Below are 26,250 nucleotides of genomic sequence, written 5' to 3'. Positions count from 1 at the left end.
CGCGGTGTCCGCCCCACCCTCTCGCCCCGACGCGGAAGGTGCGGAGTCGCCCGGACCCACATCACCGGCCCGGCCACCCACTTGCCCCCATGGCCGCCACCGCTCCGCTGCGCGACTGCCAGGTACGCGGAGGTTGAACCCGGCCGGGCCCCGCGGCCCCGGCATGGCTTGGCGCTCGGCGGCGGGGACGGGACCGACCTGCGCGGGACCCTGGATCCTCCGGGGATCCGGCCCCCGAGGGACAGGCGAGCACCTGGGTGCAGGAAGGGACCAGAGTACCCTCCTGTGGGACCCCAGCGGCGCGGTTCGGACCCCGCGGAGACCCCGAGACCTATAATGCATTAGCCCCAGCCATTGTGGCGCAGGAGTGTCTCTTTCGGACCCTCCAGGGTGGGCAGCCTGAACCCATTTTGCAGATGAGGAAGGTGAAGTTCAGAGGAGCCGGAGGACTTGCCCCCCAGCCATGCAGCCTTTGGAGCTGCCCGCTGTGCTCAGGGAGTAGAGGACATTTTCCTTCCCAGGGCGGGGTCGCAGGTCTGTGCACCCCGGCAGGATCCAAAGGGCAGCCCTGACAGTGAACAGTTCTAACGATCTCTAGATCTTTCTGCTGACAGACGTGTAGGTCTGCATCATTTGATAAAGTGGAGAGAGGAGAGGTATTGTCACTGTGCTTGGCAGATACCGTGTTTGCCTGCCAGTTGGAAAGTCCACCCTGCCCGGCCAAGCTCTCTAAGGCTCTACCCCTTTTCTGTCCCCCTAGACCTCCCCTCAGCCAGATCAGGGACTCCGTTTCCTGAGTGCTCCCCTGGCAGACACTTCACAGTCACCCCGTGCATCCTCCAGAGCCCCATTCGGGGCCAGCGAAGGGTCTGAGAGAGGATGTTGCCAGAAGGCACACAGCTATTTAGGGACCCCTGGGGTTTGCATCAGGATCTGCCCCCTCGCACCCACAACTCGGCCTCCTCTGCTCTGCACCGTCTATGAAATCTGAGAGTCCCTGCCAGCCCCACAAGGCTGGCTCATATGGAAACCCACACTCACATGATGCGAGGCATTTGGAGATCTTCTGTGCTTGGGGGTTGGGGTTCACATTTATGGCTGGAGGACTACATGGAATAAAGCCCTGAGAGTCTCTTCTTGTTGTGTGCAGGCGTGGAAGGATGCGGGCCTCCCGCTGTCAACCACGAGTAACGAGGCCTGCAAGTTCTTTGATGCCACCTTGACCCAGGTATGCCTGCCGGGCAGTGCGGCGGCCTCTCTAACGGCCGGTGGGGAGGTGTTTAAAATTACCAAATGCTTTTAACTGACTTATTTTTCATTTTTAAATGTTCTGGCCCATCGAACAGCTACATTTACTTACACCACGCAATGAACGGTCCTTACACAAGTGCAAGACAATGCCCCGCACCCCCATCCAGCACGGCTTTGCTTAGATTTACAGCCAGACTCCCGTGTCGTGTGATGTACTCTCCCAGGAAAGCCGGTCGACGATGACCACGAGCAAGGGTAGCACTCAAGGCTTCCTAAGCTTCACATCTTTATCAGCACTCTTGTTTTATAAACAGTGAAGCTCTTCCGCCCCATTCCTGCCCAAATCTCCTGGCAAACTTGGGTACAGGAGGGCCCCAATGGGGGACCCAAACATGCTTCGTAATGCTTAGAGGCCCCACAGCCAACAGCTTGGGAAGTAGGGGATGCTGTTTTCAATTGCGTAATGATGTTAGCAGTGGGTTACAGCGCAGTTTATGTACTCCGGACCCTGGTGCATGGGAACGTGTTGGAGACAACCCATGGTGTGGGTGAGAGGTGCCCCCAGGGTCAGGCAGACAGCAATGTTTATCAGGATGCTGACTCTCCGCAGGCCTCCCTCTATGGTCTGCTGAGGGTTTGATATGGGGCCCCTCCACTTCGGGCTTCGGCCCCTGGCTGGGGCCAATTTTTGAATATACCACTCTCATCTATGGCTGCTCCAAGACCCGCCACCGTATTACCAGTAATTTCTAACACCAGTGAACGAGCCTGCAGTTTTAGAAGTAGGGTCTAACCACTTTGTTTGACGGTGGGGAAACTGAGGCTCAGAGAGCTGCACTGATTCCTGCAGTGAGGCAGACGATGAGCAGGGTAGGCCTGGGTCTGTATACACCGATGGGAAACTAGAGCCGGGTTTATCATGAGCAGTGAGAACCCTGCCTACGAACTCCATCCACACAACATAAGGACCGAGGAAGCTTCTAGAAACATAAGTACAAGAAACAACCAGTGAGATGCTGTGAGCTTGCCGAAGGACTCCACTGTGCTCATTTGAACTCTGTGCCCTTCCTGCACGTTTTGGCCCCAGTAGAGCCCCGGATTTGTTACAAAGCCCGTTCCTCAGTGTAGCACAGTCCTTCCCCGGACCCTGCCTGTGTATCTTCTGTCCCATTATCAGCATTTCTGGGCCATCCTGTGTTCGAGTGTGGGGGTCTCCGCTCCAGCTCCCCCGTGTCTTATTAAAGCATACTCTGCTAATTCTGTGTAGATGCAGGTCAGACATTTGATAGGACACATTTTTTGTTTTGTTTATTTTTGAGAGAGAGAGAGGGGTGAGGAGGGGCAGAGAGAAGGGACAGAGCATTCGAAGTGGACTCTGTGCTGATAGCAGTGAGCCTGATGGGGGGCTTGAACCCATGAACCGTGAGATCACGACCTGAGCTGAAGTCGGACGCTCAACCGACTGAGCCACCCAGGCGCCCCTGAAGGTCTTTTTGGAAAAGAATGAATGGAAAGTAGGAAGGGTCCAATTGTGGCGCCCGACTTTGAGGCCCCCTCTCATGGCTAAAGAAGTTGATGTTTGGGGCAGGTCACCTGTCAGGAAGAAGCTTTCTTTAGATGCTTCTTTCCTGAATATGGGGGCCTCACCCGCCCTAGAAAGTGTGCCTTGAGTTACGAGTATTCAGGCTCTTCACATGAGACCAGCCCGGGTGCAGTTCAGGTCATGAAATACTTCGTTGTCTAGAGAGAAAATCCAGATTCAGACACATGCCTTCCTTAACGTGAACTAAGGACTCCCTGGGGACAACATTGTTTTGCCTTTTCTATTTCAGTATGTCAAATGGACCAATGACAAAAGTCTTGGTGGCATTGAGGGCTGCCTGTCAAAGCTCAAAGCAGCAGATCCGACCTTTGGTGAGTGATGCTGTCCCCGGGTTGAGGAGCCATGTCTCGGGGGTCCGAGCGCTCTCTGACTGAGAGACTCCACTGGCCTGGGGAGGGCAGGCTGGTGGCAGTGACCAGGCTGGCCTTTTGCCCGGAGGGAGGGCAGCAAGATGAGAGCCACTGGTAGGCTTGGCATAGCACTGCCTTCATAGAGATGCCAGGTTCCATGTAAGGCATCTTTCTTTTGAAAAAAAAATTTTTTTTTACATTTATTTATTTTTGAGAAACAGACTGAGACAAAGCATGAGTGGGGGAGGGGCAGAGAGAGAAGGAGACACAGAATCCGAAGCAGGCTCCAGGCTCTGAGCCGTCAGCACAGAGCCCGATGCGGGGCTCGAACCCACGAACTGTGAGATCATGACCTGAGCTGAAGTCAGACGCTCAACTGACTGAGCCACCCAGGCACCCCTGTAAGGCATCTTTCTAATTTTTTCCCTAATTGTTTGTCAGGTCGACAGGGAAGACACTGGTCCTGTTTCTCAGGGGAGGAAAGAGAATGAGAAACGTACCCCAAACCATTCAGCTGGTAGTTGGGTGGCTAGGACCACATAAGGCTTTCTGTTTTCCAGAGCTGACCTAGAACACCAGAGGTGGCTCCTGGGGACTTTTAGGACACCAGTGAGGCTTAGCCCGAGCATCTGGGCCGCCAGGGCCTAGTGACGGAGGCTGGCATCACAGACGAGCCGTGTGCACAGAGGGCATGGGGAGGTCAGCCCCGTGCATTTCGGAACCCCAGGAGGGTGGCCCCAGGAGGGGTGGGGTTCCAGGCCTGGAGGAAGGGCTGAGGAGGGCAGGGTAGTAACCACCGTCCCTTTCCATGCCACTGTGGCCAGCTCCCGCTGAGGACAGGACGCACGGGATGGGGGAAGAAGGAAGCTGAGCCCAGCCTGTGGGGGACCAGGAGCCAGGAATGGGCTCCGGCTCTCTGAGCAGACCTCGGGCCCCAGGATAGAAATGGGGGCCACATGGGTCGTCCCAACACTCTGGTTGGGTCCTGGGTCTCCGGCCTCGCCAGTGACTGAGTTCCAAATGCCGGCGGACCCCGTGCCTCTGTCAGGCTGGGGGCTAGGAAGCTCAAGGGGGACCCGGGGGTCTGCAGACCTGCTAGCAAGGTTGCTACAAGGGCACAAGGCATACCCTCCCCTGTCCTCCCCCACCCCCCAAAAAGCTGTCCGCGCATGAGTGGCTGAGCAGACTGTACTCCAGGGACCAGCCCCCCCTGCATGGAGCATCTCCTCAGCAGCCCCCTGGAGGCCCGGCGTTGGTGGTAGTGACAATATCAGCCGATGAGGGAAATTAGGGCTGGGGGGTCGTGGGAGCCGGCAGGCAGCCCTGACCAGTTCACCCAGTGAAGGAAGATGCTCCAGACGTTGGCAGAATGCCCTTGTTGGAAAAATATTTGCGGAGATACAGCGTGTCTCTAGGGCTGCTTCCGCTCCTCGTGAGTGGCGAGGGCCCAGGCTGGGTTCCCCACTGCTGCGGGGGGGCCTGGCGCACAGCCGACCAGCCGCCTGGCCTGCCCTTCCAGGGATGTGGGTATTTATTCCCCACTTGAGGCTGGGCAGGGCAGGGCAGGGCAGGGCTGGGCAGGGCGGGGCAGGGCGGGGCCGGGCCGGGCTGGGCCGAGCTGGACGCCCTGAATCACCAGCTGCTGCTTTCCAACCTTTCGCCAGCGATGGGCCATGCCATCTCTAATGGCCTCGTGCTGATCGGCACCGGAAGCTCCGTGAGGCTGGACAGGGAGTTGGACCTGGCCGTGAAGACAATGGTGGAGGTCTCCAAAACACAGCCGCTGACGCAGCGGGAGCGGCTGCACGTGTCTGCAGTGGAGACCTTTGCCAAGGGGTGAGGGCCTCCCCGGCCGTGGCTGGCACCCTGAGACCGCGCTGGGCGATGCCCCGGGGGCTCCTCCACCGCCCTTGGGAAGCGGGACCAGGGGTGGGCTCGCCCTGCCTCCCGTGGCCATCTCTCAGTGAAAATCACATCCTGCCCGTCTGCTGTGCCTTCATGTGACTGCAGAACGAGAAAACAGTTGGCTAGGATTTCCAATTTAGCATCCAGACAACTTTCCTTCTCTAAATGAATTGGGTGTTATGTTTGTGACAAAAATGATAGGACCACGTTACAGAAACATATGAAAGACCAGAGCAGAAAGCACGCGCCCTATCCTCGCCCCAACATACCCTCGCGAACATCTGTTCACAGCCTTCCGGGTTGTCCCCCCTGTCTCCCTTGTGGCCACGGCTGTCCCCCTGTATTTCATGGTCCCGCAGCCCATTTCTGGGACAGCCCCTTGCGTCTGCACAGCCAGGGGAGATGCCCCGCACAGCTAGGCGTCCTGAGCTGATGTCTCATGGGTTCCGAAGCAGGAACAAAAGGGGCTGAGTCAGTGGCAGGTGTCTGCACGGCACGGCACGGGGGTGGGCTTCCCCCTCAGCTGGCTCCCCCTCACACAGCCCGTTCCGGTCCCAGGGAGATTGCCTTTGGCAGCCTGTTAAACCAGTTTTTTTGTTTGTTTGAATTCCAGAGTAAAACTTCCCACTGGTTTTTCAATGTTCTGAGCCACAACCTAACATGGAAACTTTTTTGTGGGTGTATGGAGAATATGTTCCCTCTCTCTCTGTCTCCTCTGTCTCTCTCCCCACACCCCATCTCTCTGTCTCTCTGTCTCTCATATATATGTATATATATTATAAATATATAATATATTATATATAAATATATTTATGTAAATGTAAATATTTAATATAGGAATATTTATATAAATATATATTGTAATATATAATTATATATTACATATAGTATATGTAATTATATATTTATTTATTTATTTATTTATTTATTTTTTAATTTTTTTTTTTCAACGTTTATTTATTTTTGGGACAGAGAGAGACAGAGCATGAACGGGGGAGGGGCAGAGAGAGAGGGAGACACAGAATCAGAAACAGCCTCCAGGCTCTGAGCCATCAGCCCAGAGCCCGACGCGGGGCTCGAACTCACGCGAGATCACGCGAGATCACACGAGATCGTGACCCGGCTGAAGTCGGACGCTTAACCGACTGCGCCACCCAGGCGCCCCTGTAATTATATATTTAAATACACATATACATATATCAGACTCTGGCAAGAAACGATGCCTCTTGCCCACCACATGTGTATGAACTACGTGTTCAGCGCTGCTGAGAAATCTCTCCTTGGCTTTCAGGAACTTTTCCAGAGCCTGTGAACTATGGGAACAGATTCTCTGGGACCACCCAACAGACATGTTAGCCCTAAAATTTTCCCACGATGCCTACTTTTATCTGGGCTACCAGGAACAGATGCGGGATTCTGTGGCTCGGATATACCCCTTCTGGACGCCTGACATCCCCCTTAGCAGGTATGTGCCAACTGGCGATCACATCGTTTCTTTCTTACTCTCTCTCTCTCTCCTCTGTCCTAAAAGCATGGCAAGGCTCCTGGCCTTGCCCTGGAAATCGTGAGTCTGCTGTGGCTCTTCTCCGAGTTCTCGAAAGTGAAAAGATCTGTTTGCTCTTCCTTCCATCCTGTGAACAAGGCAGCAGCATGTGTATCGGTCAGCCCAGGGTAGTTTTTGCTGCGGTAACAAGCATCCTCTGGTTCTCCAGAGGCTTGTTTCTCACACATGCTACACCCCTGTCGTGGGAGGGCCCAGGGCTCTGCACCCGTGTCATTGTCTCCCTCCTACATCAGGGTCCCAGATGGTGAACGTGCTTTCTGGACACACTGGTCACTGAGAGGGAGAGAAGAGGGCACCCCTGAGGGATTCACGGTGGCAAGGCTTACGGAGGAAGGGCCACCCTGCCACTCCCAAGTCATTGGCCAGAGCTGGTCACCCCCCTCCCCCCCAGGACACCAGGCAGTGGAGCTCTGCTGCGTGCTTGGGAGGAGAGGGAGGCCTGGAGTACCTGAGCGGTACTCCCTCCCGTGTGATGGCTGCACAGAATTGCCTTCATTGTGTCTTAGTCACAGGACGGTTGTGAAAATCAGACAGCCCCGTGGACTGGAGAGCTGGGTTAGGCAGGGTTCTCTATAGAAACACAACCCGTAGGGTATGAATATCTGTAGCTATATTATTTACATGTTTAGACGGGGCAGAGATTGATTGATTTTAAGGAATTGGCTCATGCAGGTGCAGGGACTGGCAAATAAGTCTGAAATCCACAGGACGGGCCAGCAGTCTGGGGAGTCCATGTTGTAATCTGGAGGCAAAATTCCTTCTTCTGAGGACCTCGGTCCTCTCTCTTAAGTCTTCAACTGTTTGGACGAGGCCCACCCATATTATGGAGGGTAATCTGCTTCACTCAAAGTCTGTAGATTTAAATCACATCTGGGGCGCCTGGGTGGCGCAGTCGGTTAAGCGTCCGACTTCAGCCAGGTCACGATCTCGCGGTCCGTGGGTTCGAGCCCTGCGTCGGGCTCTGGGCTGACGGCTCAGAGCCTGGAGCCTGTTTCCGATTCTGTGTCTCCCTCTCTCTCTGCCCCTCCCCTGTTCATGCTGTGTCTCTCTCTGTCCCAAAAATAAATAAATGTTGAAAAAAAAAATTAAAAAAAAAAATCACATCTGAGAGATTTAATCACATCTGAGAGATACCCTCATAGAAACATCTAGATAGTATCTGACCGAACAACTGACCGAACAACTGGGTACCGTAGCCCAGCCAAGGGGACACATGAGAGTAACCATCCCAAGAGCCTAACAATACCGGGCACACCATAAGCATTCAATGCATGTTTCAATGTGGAAGGTTAAATGACCCCAATAAATATTTAAAAGCAATATTTAAAATATTTAAATATTTAAAAGAAATAAATATTTAAGGGGTGCCTGGGCGGCTCAGTAAGTTAAGTGTCCAACTTCGGCTCAGGTCACGATCTCATGGTGTGTGAGTTCGAGCCTCACATCTGGTTCTGCAATGAAAGTGCAGAGTCTGCCTAGGATTCTCTCTCCCTCTCTCTCTCTCTCAATAAATAATAAAACTTAAAAAAAGAAGGAAAGCAGTATTTAAAAGAAAAGTCTGGAAGCCCGTGTGCTAGAACACTGCAGCTATGAATCATGAGAGCTAGACTTTGTCACTATGCGCGGTAGTAAAGATAACACCTGAGTCACCAGTAGAAACTCTGTTGTTCTTCCTTGTTTTCGTGGGATCCCACAAAACTTACAGCAAAAGACTGCCTCTGTCACGTGTGACTGGCCCGGCACTCAGTGCTGATGATCACAGACGAGCGATGGAGAAATGGCAGTGTGTGCTGATTCAGTGAAGTGTCCCCTCCCGGGCCGGGCCTGGGCCAGGAGCGAGCGGGACAGACCGGTCCTGGCCGCTAGGAGCTGGGGTCTGGGGAGGAGCTGTCCAGCAAGTACAGGCGGGGCTGGGCTGGGGGTGTGCACGCCGCTGGCCAGCAGAGAAGCCACTGCCAGCCTGTGCTCACCAGTACTTCCCAAGGGAGGTGTCCCGGGCTGTGCCTCCAGGTGGGTGTCACCAGCCGGACAGGCAGGAGAGGGCCCTTGTCGTCCTCAGTGGAGACAGCGCGCTGATGCTTAGGGGGTGGGCTGTGAGTCGCAGAGGGGCCCGCTGCAGAGACGGGGTTTGGGGTAGACGATTGTGCCGACGCTGGGGGGTGACGGCGCTCCCCACCGATCAGCAGCGTCCAGTTGCTGGGAAGCCTGGTGCTTGGGGTGGTACCTGGAGGGGGCGTGTGTCCGTCTCCTGGGGCTGCTGGGACAAAGTGCCATAGACCGGGCCGCCTAAAGCGACAGTTCATTCTCTCACAGTTCCAGAGGCCACAAGTCGGGAATCCAGGCATCACCAGGGCTGTGCTCCCTCCAGAGGCTCTAGGGGAGGCTCCTTCCTCGCCTCTCCGCGGCTTCCGGCGGGAGCTGGTGATCCGGGGTGTTCCTTGGCCTGCAGCTGCGTGGCTGCGGCGTCTCTTCTGTGTTCACGTGGCTCCATCCTTCGTGTGTTGTTTGTACGTCCCTGTCCGAGTCCTCCTCTCCTTCCTCTCGTGAGGACATCCGTCGTTGGGTCTAGGGCCCACCCTCGTCCCGCAGGACTTCAGCTCGATGGCGTCTGCAAACGCCTGCATTCCAAATTAGGGTCCGTGCTCAAGCATCGTTTTGGGGGACACGGTTCAGCCCATACTGAGGGTTGCACAGTCCACTGTTGTTGAAGACTTTTTGTTTGTTTCCTCTCTGTTTTTTTAGCTACGTGAAAGGCATCTATTCCTTTGGATTGATGGAAACCAACTTCTATGACAAGGCAGAAAAGCTTGCCAAAGAGGTAAGTGGGCCCTTCCCCTCAGGGGTGGCGTCGGGGGGGCAGAGCCCACACGGCTCCCCCTCCCCGCCCCCCCCCCACTCTGGTCCGGTTTCCCGAGAGACCCTGGGGAGGACTCATATTACCAGCAAGGGCAGCAGGCCCTCCCACAGTCCGCAAACTGCCTCCACGGGCCAGGAAGGTGAATGAGGCCCGGGGAAGCTGTGTCCACCTCTCCCTCGGGGCCCCATGCAGGGCCGCCCCAGGCTCCCCGAGCTCTTGTCTGTCTCTGTCCAGAGCTCCACAGTCACAGACAAAGGTTGCCTCCGGGTGGCCCCTGACCCGGGGGGCCGGGGTCTTGTCAGCCAGCTCTTCCCTCGACCTCTGCCTCCCCCCAGAGGGAGGGAACCATGGTGAAGGGTACAGAGGAGTGTGGTTTTGCCAAGCGCCTCCTGTCGGGCTGGGCCCTTCCCGCCAAGGGCCGGCTGGTACCAAGGTGCATGCTGGACGCCCCTCACCAGCGGACCGGGACTGAGCAGTAGGCCGCGGTGGTGGACTTGGGGCTCGTGGTGTCCTCTGCGGCCCTCGGAGGCCGTGTCCTCCAGCCCCTCTCCTCCCAGGAGTGGAAACGGACCCCAGGAGGGAGGGGCTGTCGCGCACCCGGGGGCGCCCTGTGCCTGGCTCCGTGACAGACACCCACTCTAGTCTGCTCATCCCCTCTGCTGCGAGGCAGCACGCTCCTCGCCATCCAGACGAGGGGGCCACGGCGCAGAGAGGCCACGGCTGGAGCCTGCTCACGTCCAGGCAGCTCAGGGAGGGCAGAGTGTCTGCTCACCGGGGCCGCCTGACCCGACCACCGTCCGTTAGGCTGCCTGCACCAGACCCGGCTCCCCCCGCGTCCCAGCCAGTGTTCCTCCCCATAGACGTTGCCCTGCTTGCCCACAGCACCCCTCCCCCGGAGGCAGCCTGCACCCTTGGGGGGCCCAAGCGGCCATGAGGTTTCTGAAACCTGTTCCGGTTACACAGATGGAGCCCAGACTTGAGCGCAGGGGGACGGTTCCATGCTCCATGGCGGTCTGGGCTCCATGGCCTGAGGGAGCAGGACGCGCTGTCCAGCGGGTCAGCCACGGGAAGGTGCCCTGAGCGCCGGAGGGCTCAGACCGGCTCGAGAAGCCAGAGGGCAGACAAAAGGTGCAGGCTGACGCCCCACCGGGAGCAGGACGTGGTGGAATGGGGTGCCCTTTCTCCTGCTGTACCCACTCGAGCGAGTGCCACGCTCTGAGCCCAACACCAGTACACCCTAGGTGATTACTGGGCAAGGCCATGCTGTGACAGTGACTGCCAGGCCTCCAGGAGAGCGAGGGTGGGCTGCACCAGGCTCCGCTGGAGTCTGGAGAGGCCTCACGGTGGTGGTGGTGGTGATGCTTGGGCCTGTGAGCTTCTGCGTGCCTAACCCCAGGGGCCCTGAGAGCAAAGGGCTTCAGGCAGGGGAAGCACAGCCTGCTGAGCTCAGGAAGCTTGGAGCCACGTAATAGGCTGAGGCTCAGGGCGATGGGGGCGGGGTTGGGCCCTAGGGCAAAGGTTAGGGGGACAGGCAGGGCGGGTCGTGCAGTGCCTCCTGGCTCTGTCCCAGGGAGACTTGGGAGGAAGCTGGAGCCCCTGGTGGAAGGTGGGGCCTAATCTTGGCCCTAGGTCTGGGCCACTCCCTGCCCTGAGCTGTGCCCCGCAGGAGAGCAGCACACTTAGGGGATCCCTTCTCAGGACGGCCCCTCCCCGGGTCTGCGCGGCCGTGCCCCTGCAGTCCCCGAAGTGTCCTGGTCCTGCAGGGCTCTGCCAAGGTGCCCATTGTCCCCGAGGACACCTTCTTTCTTACAGCGCCCCCACGTGGACCGGGCCGGCCCGTGCAAGCAGCGGGTGGGAGCAGAGAGGCAGGCTTACGGGGAAGACCTGTCTGCCTAGACCTCACAGCAGGTGCCAGGCCAAGGCCTCTGCCTCTGTGAAAGGCACGGGGCACCGAGGCAGTCAGTGGGGCTGGAGGAAAGAGCGGCCTGGTGTGCAGGACCTGGGCTCGTGTGGATTGTCCTCTGGGCCACTTTGAGCCTCAGCCTGCCGCTCTGTGCCGGGCACTTAGGAGGTGCGCAGTAAGCATGAGCTGAACACAGGACTAAAAGAAAGCTACAAGGGGGTAGGAATCACGCCCCGTGTCCTGCCCGCCTTGCTGGTCACCCGGCAGGCTCCCCGGTCACGTGAGTGGCTGTTGTTATTCACAGCAATCCCGTCAGAATGAGCCCGGGCTGCCACACGCGTGGTCATCCACGAGGGGCAGCCGTGAGCACTCGGCAGTCTGCACAGCATTCACGCACGCCCACCGCATCCACTTGATCTCCAAGGCCAGCCCCGAGGGGATGGCGGCATTGCTCCTCACCAGGGGGGACAAAGGCCCAGAGAGGCTGGCCGGCAAGTTGCAGGTGACTCGGCCGCGTGCAGGAGGCTCTGGGTCCAGGAGGATGAGTCCTGGCTTTGGAAAGACCCAGCTGTGGTCTTTCAGCCTCCCTGAGCTCAGTTCCTCACCTTTGAAATGGGCGGTGAGATCCTCGCTGGTGGCATCCTGTAGATGGTCAGCGGGGCTGGACTTCGGGGTCACTGCTGTTTTGAGGCAGGGCCCGGTGCGCACGCGCTCCAGCAGCTCAGGCCCCTGGTCCCCACGTAACCTGGTCACCAGGCGGCCTGACTAATCCTCGTGACCTCCGACCATCTTCCACCCCCTCCCCACGTAGGCTTTGTCCATTAACCCGACAGACGCATGGTCGGTGCACACCATCGCCCATATTCACGAGATGAAAGCAGAAATCAAGGATGGATTGGAATTTATGCAGCACTCAGAAACCCACTGGAAGGTACGATTCCTGTCGATGGGCCATCTGCCTGGAAAATTCTGCCCATCCCCTTGGGTTAAGGCTTTAAGGACAGAAGTTACAGGCTGCAGCTTAGTTCTGGGGGAGCTGGGTTGTGTCGAGCCGCAGTGTCCCCAGGGACCCACAGGGCTCCCCGAAACCTGCTGGTGTTTTGCAGGTGATTCTAGAAGATTCTAGAATCTAGAATCTAGAAGATTCTAGAAGTTTTGGGCTGGGGCATTTGGTGTAAAGGAACGGGTCAGAAAATGACCGAGGACACAAGAGCCTGGCACGGGGGAGAACCGTAAGAACCCTGAGCTGTGTCTTACCACCAGCCGGCTGGCTCAGCATGGAACCCACGGGTGGGCTCGGGGAGCACGCGGCGCAGCCAGGGGCCGATGGGGCAATGATGTGCAGTCGGCTCCCCTAGGCAGATACTGATAGTGTTTGTGAGAGTGCTGAGTCTAGGGAAGGAGGAGCAGCTGTGTGGCCATATCCTCTGGGCTGAGGGCCAGGGGCTTGCCCAGGCAGAACCGAGGGAGGCCAGGGAAGGCTTGGGCCAGGGCCTTCCAGCACATTCCATTCACATCCCTCCCCCAGACGCTGCGATTTTACTGGGTGTTGGGTGTTGGAGGCCTGGCTGGACCCTCGGGCAAGAAAGTGACCCTCTGAGCCTCGGTTTCCTCATCTGTATACCTGCTGTTGTAACAACTGGGAAGCCCCCAAATGAGTTCTCCTTGGTGTTGGTTGAAGACATGTGTAAAATGAGGCAGCCCAGTCTGGCCGGGTAATGCTTGCATCTGTCCGCTGCTGTGGCTCCTGGCAGCCTCTGGCCTGGCAGGACAGGCTTGCTTTAGATAGTGTGCCTGGGACTCCCTTTCCTCCTCCTCCTGCCCCAGACTGGAGCTCAGTCAAGATCCTACCCTGGGGACCCCACGGAGAGTCCAGCCCAGACTTCTCTGTCCTCAAAAGGCCTGATCACGTGGAGTGAGCAGCTTCCCAGCAGCCCATGAACCACACCATGATAGGGACACTCTTAGGGATGTGGAAACTCAGAGGAGGCATCCAACCCCCCTGGACTTGAGGGTGAGGTGGTCACGGAAGGCTTCCTGGAGGAGGCAGCCCCTGAGCTGGGTATTGAAGGGTGGCTAGGAGTTTGCTGGGTGATAGATGGGGAGGTGGAGGGTATTCCAGCCAGACTGAGCAAAGACACCGAGGCCTGCAGGGGCCTGTGAGGAAGAGGGGACACAGGCAGCCTGGGTGTCGTCAAGCAGACGTGGGCCTTGGAGAAGGTGTTGTCAGTTCCTCTTACCAGGAGGTAGAAGGTGGTGTCCAGGTAGAGGAGGAAGTGTTCGCGGTAGCCTCACAGAAGGAAGGGTTAGTGCTCACGATGGGGCCTGCAGACTGCCAGTCGTCAGCCACACCCCCCCTTCCTTGCCGGCCTCGCCAGTTCCTGAGGGGAGTCCAGCCCTGGGCTCATTGATCCTTGAGGCTTTATTGGGATTTGGACACCCTGGGGGCCTCGGCACCTGTTTGTGGATCCATCGCTCGTTTTCTTGAGGCTTGAGGAGCAGGGTGACCTCCGTGTCAACCGTCCTCGGAGCTGACGGGGACGTCGGGGCGCAGAGGTGCCCGGCACAGGCCGGCCTTAGCATGGGTGCCGGGGAACCTTTCCCGCACTCAAGGTCGGGGGACGGTCCTGCACTGTCACAAAACCACAGCTGGTATTTTTTTTCCACAGGCTGTCAGATTTTTCTCTAATTCTTTCATTCCCCCCCCCCCCACCCAGGACTCTGATATGCTTGCTTGTCATAATTATTGGCACTGGGCTCTGTATCTGATTGAGAAGGTAAGCTGGTTAGCTGTCTTATCCTACAAAGATGTCCAGAGAAATAAATATTTGTCTACCTTTTGCTGGTTCCCCGGGATAACAGTTTGGGTTTGCACATTTAAATGGTGTCTGGTGTAACAGAGCATTAAGGTTTTCAAATAGCTCTTCAGGCTTAAACTACGTTAGGTGTTTTTCGCTGTGTGGACGTGGAAGCCGCGGAAGCCGCATGTAATTTGTGGACACAATTTAGGTCAGGTGTCCTCAGCCGCTGGAGTGAACGAAGCCCCCACCCCTCAGGCTGCACCTGAATGAGCTGTGAGACCCTCCAAATGCTTTGTTCCAGTGAGAGTGAGGGTGTGGGGAACAGCCTCGCCCCCAGGGATTCTGCCCCTCGGTCCCCTTTGTACGGGAGCTTCTTACAATGGTGCTTATCGTGGAGGAAATCTAGAAGCTCCCTAAAAGCCCAAAGGAAAATGCCCAGAAGTTGAGGGTCCGCGGTGACACAGAGATGCAGTGACACAGTGTGTGGAAGAAAGCAGTGGTCCCCATTGAACGTAAGACCAGGAAAATACAGGGGAAAAAAAAAAGACTAGAAAAATAACGTGAGAAAGCTCATAAGAGTCTGACAGGCACAATGGGGACAATAATGCTTCAATAGAAACTGTCCCCTTAGCAGCAGAGGCGCCAAGAGCCCAGAGCAGAAGTGGTTCTCCTCTTCCACCCTAAGACCCTCTGGGACACTGCCCCTGCCCCCCCCCCCCAATGGGATGTGCTGGGGTGGGGGGTGGGGATTGGCTTTTCGGCTCATTTCTCATATTACGTTTCACCTTTGCTACATTTCACCTTTGCTACATGTTTTTGTTTTTTTAAAGTTTATTTTGAGAGAGAGAGAGAGAGAGAGGGAGGGGGGGGAACGAATGGGGGAGGGGCAGAGAGAGAGAGAGAGAGGGAGGGAGGGAGGGAAAGAATCCCAAGCAGGCTCCTGGCGGTCAGTGCAGAGCCTGATGCGGGGCTCAAACTCACAAACTGTGAGATCATGACCCGAGCCGAGATCAAGAGTCAGACACTTAACCGGCTGAGCCCCCCAGGCGCCCCTCCCCTTTGCTGCATGTTGATCACGGGACCTTGATTCTTTTTTTTTTTTTTTATTTAAAAAAAAATTTTTTTTTTTCAATGTTTATTTATTTTTGGGACAGAGAGAGACAGAGCATGAACGGGGGAGGGGCAGAGAGAGAGGGAGACACAGAATCGGAAACAGGCTCCAGGCTCTGAGCCGTCAGCCCAGAGCCCGACGCAGGGCTCTAATTCACGGACCGCGAGATCGTGACCTGGCTGAAGTCGGACGCTTAACCGACTGCGCCACCCAGGCGCCCCCGGGACCTTGATTCTTGATTTTTCCAGGGCGAATACGAGGCCGCGCTGACCATCTACGATACGCACGTAAGTCTACTTTCGCACCTAGTTTGGTTGAGGGCAAAAATTTGCCTTTTTAGTCTCGAGCGGGTGTTTGAGCCCGTCAGTATTGTCTCAGCCAGAAACAACAGCTGAAGCAAGAACCCTCGCTTGCCCCACGTAGCGGCGTAACCCGTGACCCAGATGGGTCGGAGACCCTCGGGGACTCTGTGCGCCGTGGGCGCTGGTAGAATGACGCATCTAAGTTGGTCCTTTCTGGCATCCCGGGCTTTTCTCTAGTCATTTTAGATTGCTTTTCTCTGGTAGAATCAGTGATCTGCCCACGGGAACTTTTTTCACTGTAGCAAAATATGTACGAGATTTGCACCGGGATCATTTTTGCGCGTACGGTTTGGCGGCCCTGGGTCCATTGACTGTCACCACGGCCTGTCTCCAGAACTCTTTGGTTTCTCCGACTGTAACTCCGTGCCCGCTGAACACTAGCTCGCACCCACCCTCCTCCAGCCCCTACGTGTGCCTTTAAGAGAAAACCAGCCTAATTCACGGCTCCTGGGAACCCCTGTGCAGACTTTGAAACAGGAGGCCGGGGTCACAGAAATGCCTGGGGCCCAGGGCTCTAAACCCAAGGAAAACATTCAGTAAAGTTTCAGTTGAGTCTTCCTGTCGAGTTTTGTCAGGATTGTGTAGTGAGAAGTGAAGGGTGACTACTCAAGTGCCGTGAGGGACAGGCCAGCCGAATGCTGACCTGGGAGCTGGTGACACAGCCTCCCACCGGCGTGGCCTGAGGCTGGGGACCGGAGGTGACAGATGCTGGCCCGGCCTCTGCTGGAGGCTACTGTTCTCTCTTCTTCGGGTTTCCAGCCTGGAGCTGCCACAGGCCTGGGCAAGGGGATGATCCTGGTAGTTGAGGCAGAGGGGCGGTGGTGGGGGCTCCTGTTTGCTGAGGACTGGCTCCGTGCAGGCCCCACTCGTGGCCCATCCCTGCGGCCCCTCATGTGCCCCCCGCCCCCACCCCGCCCCTGTCTTCCAGATCCTCCCCAGCTTGAAGGCCAGTGGAGCGATGCTGGATGTGGTGGACAGCTGCTCCATGCTGTACCGGCTGCACATGGAAGGTAGCCCGGTCTGCGTACTCCCCTTGCGCTCCTCTGCCCTCTCTCCTCCCACAGGACGAGAGGAAGGGGACCTGGGCCCAGAGCTGGGCAGGAGCTGATGATCGAGCCACTCAGGGCCCCGCTGCAGGCCCAAGTGGCTTGTCCATCTGTGGGCCTGGGTGCTGGCTCTGCAGTTGCCTTCCAGCCCGGCTGAGGCCCCTGGGCCCCGTGCCTTTCCCACGGCCTGCCCACCGGACCCGCAGGGCATGGGTAGCACCTGGCCACCTGTCTTTGGGTGCTGCCTCCTCTCTCAGAACAAGAGAGGTGACCGTTTCTCAACTCCCTGGGATTTCAGAGAGCGAGGTTTCTCAACATTGTCATCCCACACTCTGCAGGTAGCCGGTTGCCAGATGCTTCTCCCTTTCCCCTCAGGCCCAACCTGTATCCGCTCCAGGCCCTGGGTCAACGGGACGATGTGGGGATGAGACCTGGGCAGGGCAAGCTGTTTCTGGAGGGTTCCAGGAAGGCCTCCTCGTGGAGCTGAAATGTGAACCATGTTAGGGTGTGCAGGGTTTTGCCAGGCAGGGATGGGAAAGGATATTAGGTGCAGGGAGCAGCCTGTCCACTGCCCCCAGGACACAGAAACCGGCAACCTGCTACGGGACGAGTGACCGAAGAGCAGGGTCGGTGTGGTCCAGGCTGAGAGGCAGCTGGGGCTGAGCTCGGGTAGGCCGAGGCCAGAGCAGAGGCTGCTACTGCGTTTTCCAGGCCAGCTCACGATGTTCAGATGGTAAAGCGGCAAAATTGAAAGCTGGTCTGTCGAGGGGCCTGGAAGAAAGGTGGAATCCTGTTGACCCAGAGACCCTGTGAGCCCTTTGCCTGCAGAGGCAGGGCTTGAAGCCGCCTGGAACTCTCTGGGGACCCTGCAGCCTCTCACCTTGGTGCACGTGTGGGGGCGGCTCAGAGGGACAGAGGCTGGGAGGCACAGTCGTGGGGCCAGGGGCATGTGGAGGCAAGACAAAGGACACTCACTCCCCCCCCCCAGAGTGGAGACTCAAGAGACCTGTCCGACCTGACGGGCCGAGACAGAGGTCAAGGGCAACATCTCCCAAACCACTTCGGGAGGTGCCCCCAAGAAGCAGGAAGAAGCTAGTAACTTCTGGGAATTGGGAGGTGCTGCTGGGGAGCAGAGAAGGGTAGGGGCTGTCTATAGAGTTGAGAAATCTAGACACGAAGGTGGGAGAATTATTAACTGAGCAGATTTTTATAAAACACCTTGTATCTCTCAGGCGTCATATGTAACCATAGGAAGAGTCTTATTTTATGTATTTTTTAAAAGTTTATTTTTGAGAGAGACTAAGAGAGAGCACAAGCAGGGGAGGGACAGAGAGGGAAAGGGAGGATCTGAAGCAGGTTCTGTGCTGACGGCACAGAGCCCGACGCGGGGCTCGAACCCACAAACCGTGAAATCATGGCCTGAGCCGAAGTCGGACGCTTAACCGACTGAGCCACCCAGGCGCCCCCACAGGGAGAGTTTTAAAAATGGTTTTGGGGGTTGTCAAAGGGGCCAGAAACTTCACTTACTACCCTTCAATAGGTTAATTTGTTTACCTTATGAATCTGTTGCTTTTATAATTACAAGAAGTTAACATAAAATGGGCCCAAAGGCCTCAGTATGAGGCCCGATGCCGCTTGCCAGCCCCGCTCCCCTGCCCAGCCTCTGGGGGGTGTGGGGGTACAGGAGGCCCCCGCGCAGGACGTGCTCATACAGAATGCCAGGCCTGTGGTTTCTTCCCCGTGTCCTCAGGGGTGTCCGTGGGGGAGCGGTGGCAGGACGTCCTGTCGGTGACCCAGAAGCACAGCCGTGACCACATCCTGCTGTTCAACGACGTGCACTTCCTGATGGCATCCCTGGGTGCTCGGGACCCCCAGACCACGCAGGAGCTTCTGACCACCCTGCAGGATGCCAGCGAGTACGCACCACAGACTGGGCCCTGCTGAGAGGGCAACAGAGGCCGGCTCCGTCCCCACCCCTGCCCCTGCCCGCCGGGGGTGCTGGGGGTGGGGGCCCCCTCGGGGAGTACGGCTGTGGGGATGCCGTGGGGGGGGGGGCTGCTGCCACACGTGCGCCCCGCAGGCGTGTGCTCCCAGGTGGATGTATCCCACGGGGTACACTTGCTCCCCCGAGAGATGGGGCACATCTCCCGGCTGGGGGTGACAGCATCTGTGTCATGGGCACAGCCTCCCACGGGGGACATGGTGAGGCCCCAGAACCAGAGAGACCTGCTGCTTACAGCATCTGAGATCCCGGACTGAGCCTCAGTTTCCTCATCTGCAAGCTGGGGACAGTGGCAGGAGAGGGAGGTGCAGTGACACGGTCATACAGCTCCCTGGCACAGCTCCTGGCATGGGGGGGGGGAGGCCCCGGGGAGCCCAGGGTCCTCCGCAGCGTGGGCCACCGGGGGTGTAGCTGAGCCCCCCCGTAGGGCTGGAGCTGCGGGAGGCATGACCCCTGGTGGTCTGTCCTGGGGGCCAGGCGCGGGCTGGCCACCGCCACGGCCGCTGCCCTAGCCCTCCTCCCAGAGCTGTGCTGCAGGAACCGTGGCCTGTGGCCGGGGAGGCAGCTTCAGGAGAGGTGACCGCTGTTGCCTGTCTTTTCACCACAGGGAAGGCCTGGGGAGCCCACCAAGCACTTGAGTATTTTTTTTTTTAAATCTTTTTAATGTGTACTTATTTTTGAAGGAGAAGGAGACAGAGCATGAGCGGGGGAGGGGCAGAGAGAGAGGGAGACTCAGAATCCGAAGCAGGCTCCAGGCTCCGAGCTGTCAGCACAGAGCCCGACATGGGGCTCGAACCCACAGACTGTGAGATCATGACCTGAGCTGAAGTCGGACCCTCAACCGACTGAGCCACCCAGGCGCCCCGAGCATTTGATTCTGGCTTCTAAGACAGGCTTAGAGCCGGCCGCTGCCTCCATGGCTGCAGGCCCTGTGACCCAGACCAGCGGCCACCTGAGGGCCAGCAGGGAGACAGGGGCCGTGACAGCCGTCTGCCTCGGCCCCGGGGCCAACTCCAATACCAGGCCTTTACCCGCATCGTCTGCAAGCCTCCTGACAGCCCCGAGCGGTTGGCACTGTTCCCCACACTTTACAGATGAGCAAGGTGAGGCCAGAAGTTGAGGGGCCTGCCTGAAGTCAGGTCACTAGTGAACAGCAGAGTTCAACCCAGGGTTGAGAGAACCCCCTCGTCTCCCCTTCCTGGCCGCTTCTCCTCCGTCGGCTCGCCCGACCAAAGCACCTGCTGTGTCAGGCCCAGAGCCGGGGACACCCTCCCCTCAGGACGCCTGAGTCAGGCAGGGAGGCATCTGTGCTGTGACGGGCAGTGCAGAGTGCCCTGCAGGTGACCGAGGGCACCTTCTCCGGCTGGCAGGTCCCCCGGGGAGAATTGCCAGCACCTCCTGGCCCGTGACGTGGGGCTGCCCCTGTGCCAGGCCCTGGTGGAGGCCGAGCACGGGAACCCGGACCGTGTCGTGGAACTGCTCCTGCCCATCCGCTACCGTATCGTCCAGATCGGAGGCAGCAACGCCCAGGTGAGCCTCCGGCCACACCAGCAGCCTGGGTCCGGCAGGGTCTCCCGGCGTGGGCGCCCGTGGTGCGGGGGTGTCCTTACCATTCGCATCCCCCGGGAAGTTTGCCCCTGAGAACAGCCCTGCCCGCAGTGGGGTGGGGGCTCCCGCCCCTCATCCCACGTTATAGGAGCCCAACCTGCCCGGTGACCTTTCAGAGAGACGTCTTCAACCAGTTACTGATCCACGCGGCCTTGAACTGCACTTCTGGAGTCCACAAGAACGTGGCACGGTGAGTTCCTCGCTCACACCCACGCCGCGCTTGGGGACGTTTCTGAGCATCGCTCCCTCTCTCACGGGGGTCTCCCCATGGGCTTCCAGCTTGCCCTGAGGCTCCCACCTCCCACCGCCCGAGGCTATGGGGGGGGGCTTGCTTTTCCCTGTTAGCATGCTTGGCTTGGCCAGAGGGGTCCACCCCACCCCCAGGCTGGTCCTCCTGCCCTCCCCAGACCACTCCTCATTCGAGCCTTGCTGTAAGTTGCCCAACACGACCTGCTGTTTCAGGGTCCTGGGCCTTTGCACATGCCGCATCCTCTGCTGGGGATGCTCTTTCTTTCTCACGGGGCTGACTGCTGGGCTCCAGGAGGTGGTGGGGGTGGGGGGGTGGGGGGAGGTTGTGGCAGGCAGACCCAAGGCCTGGCGGGTGGTTCTTATTTCTCATGTGGGAAGTAACGCTAGCAACTATCTCTTACGCGCGCGCACACACACACACACACACACACACACACGCACGCACAATGGGGCTGGGGCAGGGCACATTGCCCTCAAGGCAGTGGGGTAGCTGGAGCTGGTGGGGAGTTAAGGAGAGAGGATGTCCTGGAGAAGAGACAGTTGAGGGGAGGCCCGAAACCAGCGGGTTTGACCAGACCCATGGTCTGGTTAGGAGGAGGGGCTGGAGGGTTAGGGATGTGGGGGCGGGGGTGCCCCCAGAAGAAAGCTCTGCAAAGCCCGGCCCTCACTAACAGCCTTGGAGCTCCCACACCTGACTCGCCTTGCCCTACATGGGGCAGCCGAGTTCCATGCTGGTTCCTGCACCAGATGTTCTACCTCTGGGGTGAGATGTGACCCCTCCTCATGGGTCCCCTGCGCCCCCCACCCCAGAACACCGAAGGGAAAGGGAGGAAGGGAGGAGCTGTGGGTAGGTGTCAGGAGAGCCAGTGAAAGCCCTGCGGTGAGTCCCGGGTGGCCTCTGGCGGAGCCGTGGAAGTCAGGTGGAAAGCCCGAGGGTCTGAGCATAGGCTCAGGCAGTGCATGCTGGGTGAGCCCCAGCTGCCCCAACAACATTTCCAAACGGAGCAGTGCAGGCGTTCTCAGTGCTGATGAAACAGGTGTACACGCTCTGGAATCGGTCAAGACTCTGAAGCATCTTTGGACACGTGTGGTTCATAAAAGCCACACCCCTTTCTTTAGGGGGCAGATCCCTTAGAGAGTTCCAGGTCCCGGTGTGGGTGCGGGTTGGCAGGGAAGGTGAGGCCCTTTGGACAGGAGGGCTGAGGGCCGGAGCAGGGTGGGGGCCTGCCATGGTGGGTAGAGGATGCCCTCTGGGCTGGGCAGAGGGTACTATGCAGCAGGGGGTCTGCCCATGGGCGAGCTGAGGGGGAATGGGCCCCACAGGCAGCCTGGAGCCCATGAGCCCACTGAGGGCCACCTGCTGCAGCCAGGGTGACAGGCTCGCCTCCGAGTGCCCTCCTGTCATTGACAGGAAGCTCACGCCCCTCCCCTCCAAGGTGGAGATCCTGGGCCCCCTGCAATGGCGTCCCCACCCCTAGGGCCAGGCCTAGCCCCTTAACCCCCCCTCACCCCACGGAATCACTCTTGTCAATTGTTTGCGGGTCTTTCCCTTAAACGATACTTGCTTTCTTCAGACTTGCCTTTCCATAGCCACTGGCCTTCCCAGAGGGCCTCATGCCTGGCTTCCCCTTGACCCCCACAGTCCAGTTCTACCCTCTTGTCCGGTGGAAGGATGGGTCCTGGCTTCCTGAGGCAGATGAAGCCAGTTATGTGCTCACCCAGCTATGTGTGTCTTGGGGACAGCATCAAAATGTTCTCCAAACACTGGACGTTCTGGTTACGCACTGGAGTCCCTACCTTCTCATCCTTGAACCTCCCGCGCCTGGTTCACCACCTGGTCCCCCTGCCAAGGTCAGGCCTCCTGCTGCTGGGCTCTGTCCCTCCTGTCCCCTCTCTCCGGTAGCCCGGGAAGGGGAGCAACTTGCTTTCTGCTCATCTCAGCCCCAGGCCGAGCTGCCTGTCCTGCCTTGGGGCCCGGGAACCATCAGGCCCCACATCCTTCTAGAAGATTCCACCACAGACCCTGTCCCTGTTTCCACAGGAGCCTCCTGATGGAGCGTGACGCCTTGAAGCCGAACTCACCCCTGACCCAACGGCTCATCCGAAAGGCTGCGGCCGTCCACCTCCTGCAGTGAGCTAGGCCTGGCCCCCTCCCCAGGGTCAGATCGGCTGCCCCCTGGCTTCTAGGGTTAGAAGCGGCTAGAGCCCGTTAGGTGGTTCTGTTGAGTAATTTTGCAGCTTTAAGCAAAAAGCCCTGTAACCAGCAGCGTTACAGGGAGCGGGGACACCAATCGACTTTAAACACGAGTCAGGATCTTTTCGTCCTTGTTCAGGGCTGAGGGGCAGCCTCAAGCAGTTAGAACCAAACTAGTTTTTTACCACTTGCCTTGCAAACTGTATCTTCGCAGGGCACTCCCACATCTCCCGGTGTTCAAGGGCTGGAAGGCGGGGTTGGCTGGAGGCCAGCGCAGCTCAGGGAGGACAGTCTTCCACACAGCCCCTGGGGACCCCCTCTCCCCAGGCTGCCCCTGGGATAAACCCTCACCTTGTCTTCCTCATATTCTAGATCTGTTGTCCCATCTTTTGGTTGAGGGCACCCATGATGGGGGAAGTGACTTGCTCGGGTCACAGCTAGTGGAGGCCCTAAGATTCGCCTTGGGCCTCCACAAGGCCTCACCTCACCGTCTGTGGGTCCCCCAGCTGCCCCCCCCACCTCAAAGAAGCACAAGCATGTGGGGGGCCCTCTGCCATCTCTGGAGAGGTCTGTGAGCTTCCCAGGGGGCTTCAGTGGTGCCGATCAAGGGGCCTCGGGTATGTGGTTTCCTTTGCCAGCTATGACTTTAATCATACGAGTGCACAGGCACTGAGTTGACACACTTTCTGGGGCGTGTGGATTGAGCCCAGGGTTGCCCTGTTGTGGCAACAAACACACAGCACTGTGGCCCGTGGCTTTACCACGATCCGAGCCGGTTTTACAAATGCTGCCTCAGTCTCAGTTTCCCCCTTTTCTTAACCTGGCCCTTAAATCAGGGAGTTGCTGATTTCACTGGAATGCGCCCGTGAGGGGCGATCCTGGCCCCTAAATGTTTCTCAGGTTCCTTCAGTGTAAGCTGACATTAGGGAGGGACTCAGGCAGGGGGCAGGTCTCCTGCAGTGGAGGCAGTGGAGGCCTCCAAATCGATTAGACAAATTTTCTGAGATTAAAATAAATTAGGTAATCAGTTCCTTTGACTTGCTGGTGACACCTTTCCACATGTCCCATGTGTCAGGCCTGGGTCATGGGGAGGAGGCAGGCTTCTCCTTGAACTTGGGGTGTGGGTGGGGCAGTGAGTCAATGGGTAATTACAATAGGATTTCGAGAGGGGTGCTGTTCCTACTCAGGAGATAGAGACACATTCTAAAGGCGAGCCTGCCCTCCAATCCTGAGCTGTCCCCTCCTGCCGGATGCCATGACACAGCAGGCTCACACTCCATCTGCCCTCCCCTCTCCTGGTTCCAAACAAGACACAGAGTGGCCGGGGAAGGCGGAACCCAGGTCTCTCCTCGGAGAAGCCCTCCACTCGTGTGGGGCAGGCTGGCGAGGATGCCCTTTCCTCCCCTGCTGTGACCTCCTCAGGTCAGGGATGGGATCTGTCCCAGCACCACCCAGCACTTGGCCTGCACTGAGGACCCGTCGAGGAACATTGGTGAAATGAAGCAGAATCTTATTGGGGGAGGGAAGAAATGTGTCTGATGGGCAGGCCCACAATAGGACAGATGGAGGACGATACCGTTTAGACTCAGCAGCAACAAGCTATTGATAATCAGTGCTGATCCTGAGCACCTCCTAGGTGCTGACACGATACAGGGAGAGGAGCATCGGGAGTGGGCGTTGGGGGCGCTCACCCCCTGCAGACAACCCCAGGGCTGTGGGGACCTGACATCTGGGCCAGGCACCCCCTGAGCCCTTGCTACAATTGTGCAGGGGGTTGGGTCAGGCAGGCCTAGGCCTTAGGGCCCTTGGTTGAGCACTGGCAGTACGAGACCAGCTGTGTCTTACCAGAGGCCTTGGTAGGTGGAGGGAAGCCTGGGGCTCCCGGGGTTGTGGGCCCAGCAAAACCAGTCTGCCTGAGGGTGTGCAGGACCCCGTAGAGGCAGCTGGGAGAGGACGTGACCTTGTGCCCTCCTTCGAGCCCCTTTTTCTATCCAGACCTGAAGCCAGGGCCATTCCTGCACCTCTGTTCCTTGAGCCAGTAAATTCTCCTCTAAAGCCAGCTTGAAGCTGGTTTCCTGTTTCTTGCGACCCAAAGGCTCCTGACGGATACCTGCAGCTGGGATTTGTACCTGGGTCAGCCTGGCACCTTCTTTCTTATGTAGTTAAGCAAGAATCTGAGCAAAAGACAATGGAATTCAGAAAGGACCCATTGGACAGAGACTCAGGTGGGAAAGGCAGGGTCCAGGGACCCAGCACATCAGAGTGCAGTGGGGAGTGAAGACAGAAGTTGAAGGTGATAGAGGGAGCCCTTCAATAGAAAAGAGGTGTTTGGGGATGCCAGGACCAGCCAAAGGGGATGCGGAGGGCAGGCTGGGCTCTTTCCAAGCTGCTAGACTCCCCACCTCCCTTGAATACCTAGCTTCCGTGCTCTCAGCTCTTGCCTGGGGCCCAGTGCTGGGCTGGGTGAAGCTGGGGACATCACATGACTGTGACCCCACCCTGCCTTTTAGGCTCACAGTCTCCTGGGGAGCTGCACTCAGGATCAGAAGTGAGGAGGGACCACAGTGAAATGGGGGTGATTGGTGTGGATGGTCCAGATGCCAGACGGCCTGGAAGGCTTCTTGGTGTAGGTCCTGGGCCCAGGATGGCTGCCTTCTGGACAGTTCTCCACCCAACCTGCCCCACATAAATAGCTCATTATCATGCCTGACAATGGTGCTCTCCCTTTTGGAGTTCCCTCCTTCGCAGGGCAGACCCTAGGTGTCATCCCTGGCGCCTCCTTCCCACATCCCGCTACATCCACCAGTGCCAGATACCTAGGGTAACGGCTTCATGACACTGTGTCCTCAGGGGACCCCCTCATGCCACTGTCCCGCCCACGAGGTGGGTATTACATGTACCTGAACGCCAGTCCAAGGCTCAAGTGAGGTCAGTCTCAAGCTGCCGCGGACTGCCCTGTTCACCGTCAGTGCTTCGCGTCGCTCAGATCAGGGATCTTGCCCCAACTTGTGCATTCCCCCATGCAGACTCGATCACGCGACCCTGCGCGCTCCTCCAATCTGCCCCGCAGGACCCCCCCAGCGGCTGTGAAGCCCAGGGGAAGCTTGGGCCGCACACCTCTGGCCAGGCTCAGACCCTCATCACAGCTCTCCGCCACCACTCAGCTTCTCCTGGCCCGGGGGGCGGGGGCACATACCAGCGTCACCCGGTGCGCTCCTCGGGGCAGGGGCAGGGGCAGGGGCCGGGTCTTGCTACGGTATTATAACCGGTGCGAACTGCTTTACGAAGCAGACAGGTGCACCTATTTTGTTCGGTCTTCACAGTCAACATCCTGCTGTAGGAAATGAAGTCTCTCCATTTACAGATGAAGAGTTGGGATCGGAACCACGTCCCTTGTCACGCGTAGCCACCCCGGGCCAAACCGGCGGGCACGCGGTACCCGCA

At 58.1% G+C, this 26,250-nt stretch overlaps 1 protein-coding gene and 1 long non-coding RNA gene across 2 annotated transcripts; one reads left to right on the top strand and one right to left on the bottom strand.

Moving 5' to 3' along the window:
• Window positions 1-23,843, top strand: TTC38 (tetratricopeptide repeat domain 38). Its single transcript, XM_040490544.1, has 14 exons — window positions 1-122; window positions 1,151-1,228; window positions 3,084-3,165; window positions 4,869-5,040; window positions 6,401-6,574; window positions 9,416-9,491; window positions 12,245-12,364; window positions 14,151-14,210; window positions 15,594-15,632; window positions 16,636-16,717; window positions 18,504-18,669; window positions 20,126-20,285; window positions 20,480-20,553; window positions 22,654-23,843. Exons 1-14 carry the CDS (start codon window positions 90-92, stop codon window positions 22,745-22,747), a joined length of 1,410 nt encoding a protein of 469 aa, XP_040346478.1. The 5' UTR covers window positions 1-89; the 3' UTR covers window positions 22,748-23,843.
• On the bottom strand, window positions 23,432-26,172 carry LOC121040165 (uncharacterized). Its single transcript, XR_005795153.1, has 2 exons — window positions 25,707-26,172; window positions 23,432-25,482 (listed from the first exon to the last, which is right to left on the bottom strand). It is a non-coding gene; the product is annotated as an uncharacterized LOC121040165 (long non-coding RNA).
• Window positions 26,173-26,250: the final 78 nt, after the last annotated feature.

Source organism: Herpailurus yagouaroundi, unplaced genomic scaffold, assembly GCF_014898765.1.
Source record: "Herpailurus yagouaroundi ecotype Mexico unplaced genomic scaffold, PumYag 182, whole genome shotgun sequence".
NCBI lineage: Eukaryota > Metazoa > Chordata > Mammalia > Carnivora > Felidae > Herpailurus > Herpailurus yagouaroundi.
This window is presented reverse-complemented; position numbering and strand designations above follow the sequence as displayed.

What these genes read in the sequence shown, in the direction of transcription:
- TTC38 (XM_040490544.1), top strand. Translation starts at nt 90, where the DNA reads ATGGCCGCCACCGCTCCGCTGCGCGACTGCCAG. An exon ending in TTGATGCCACCTTGACCCAG is followed by an intron (nt 1,229 to 3,083) that starts GTATGCCTGCCG and finishes TTTCTATTTCAG; the next exon opens with TATGTCAAATGGACCAATGA. An exon ending in GTGGAGACCTTTGCCAAGGG is followed by an intron (nt 5,041 to 6,400) that starts GTGAGGGCCTCC and finishes CTTGGCTTTCAG; the next exon opens with GAACTTTTCCAGAGCCTGTG.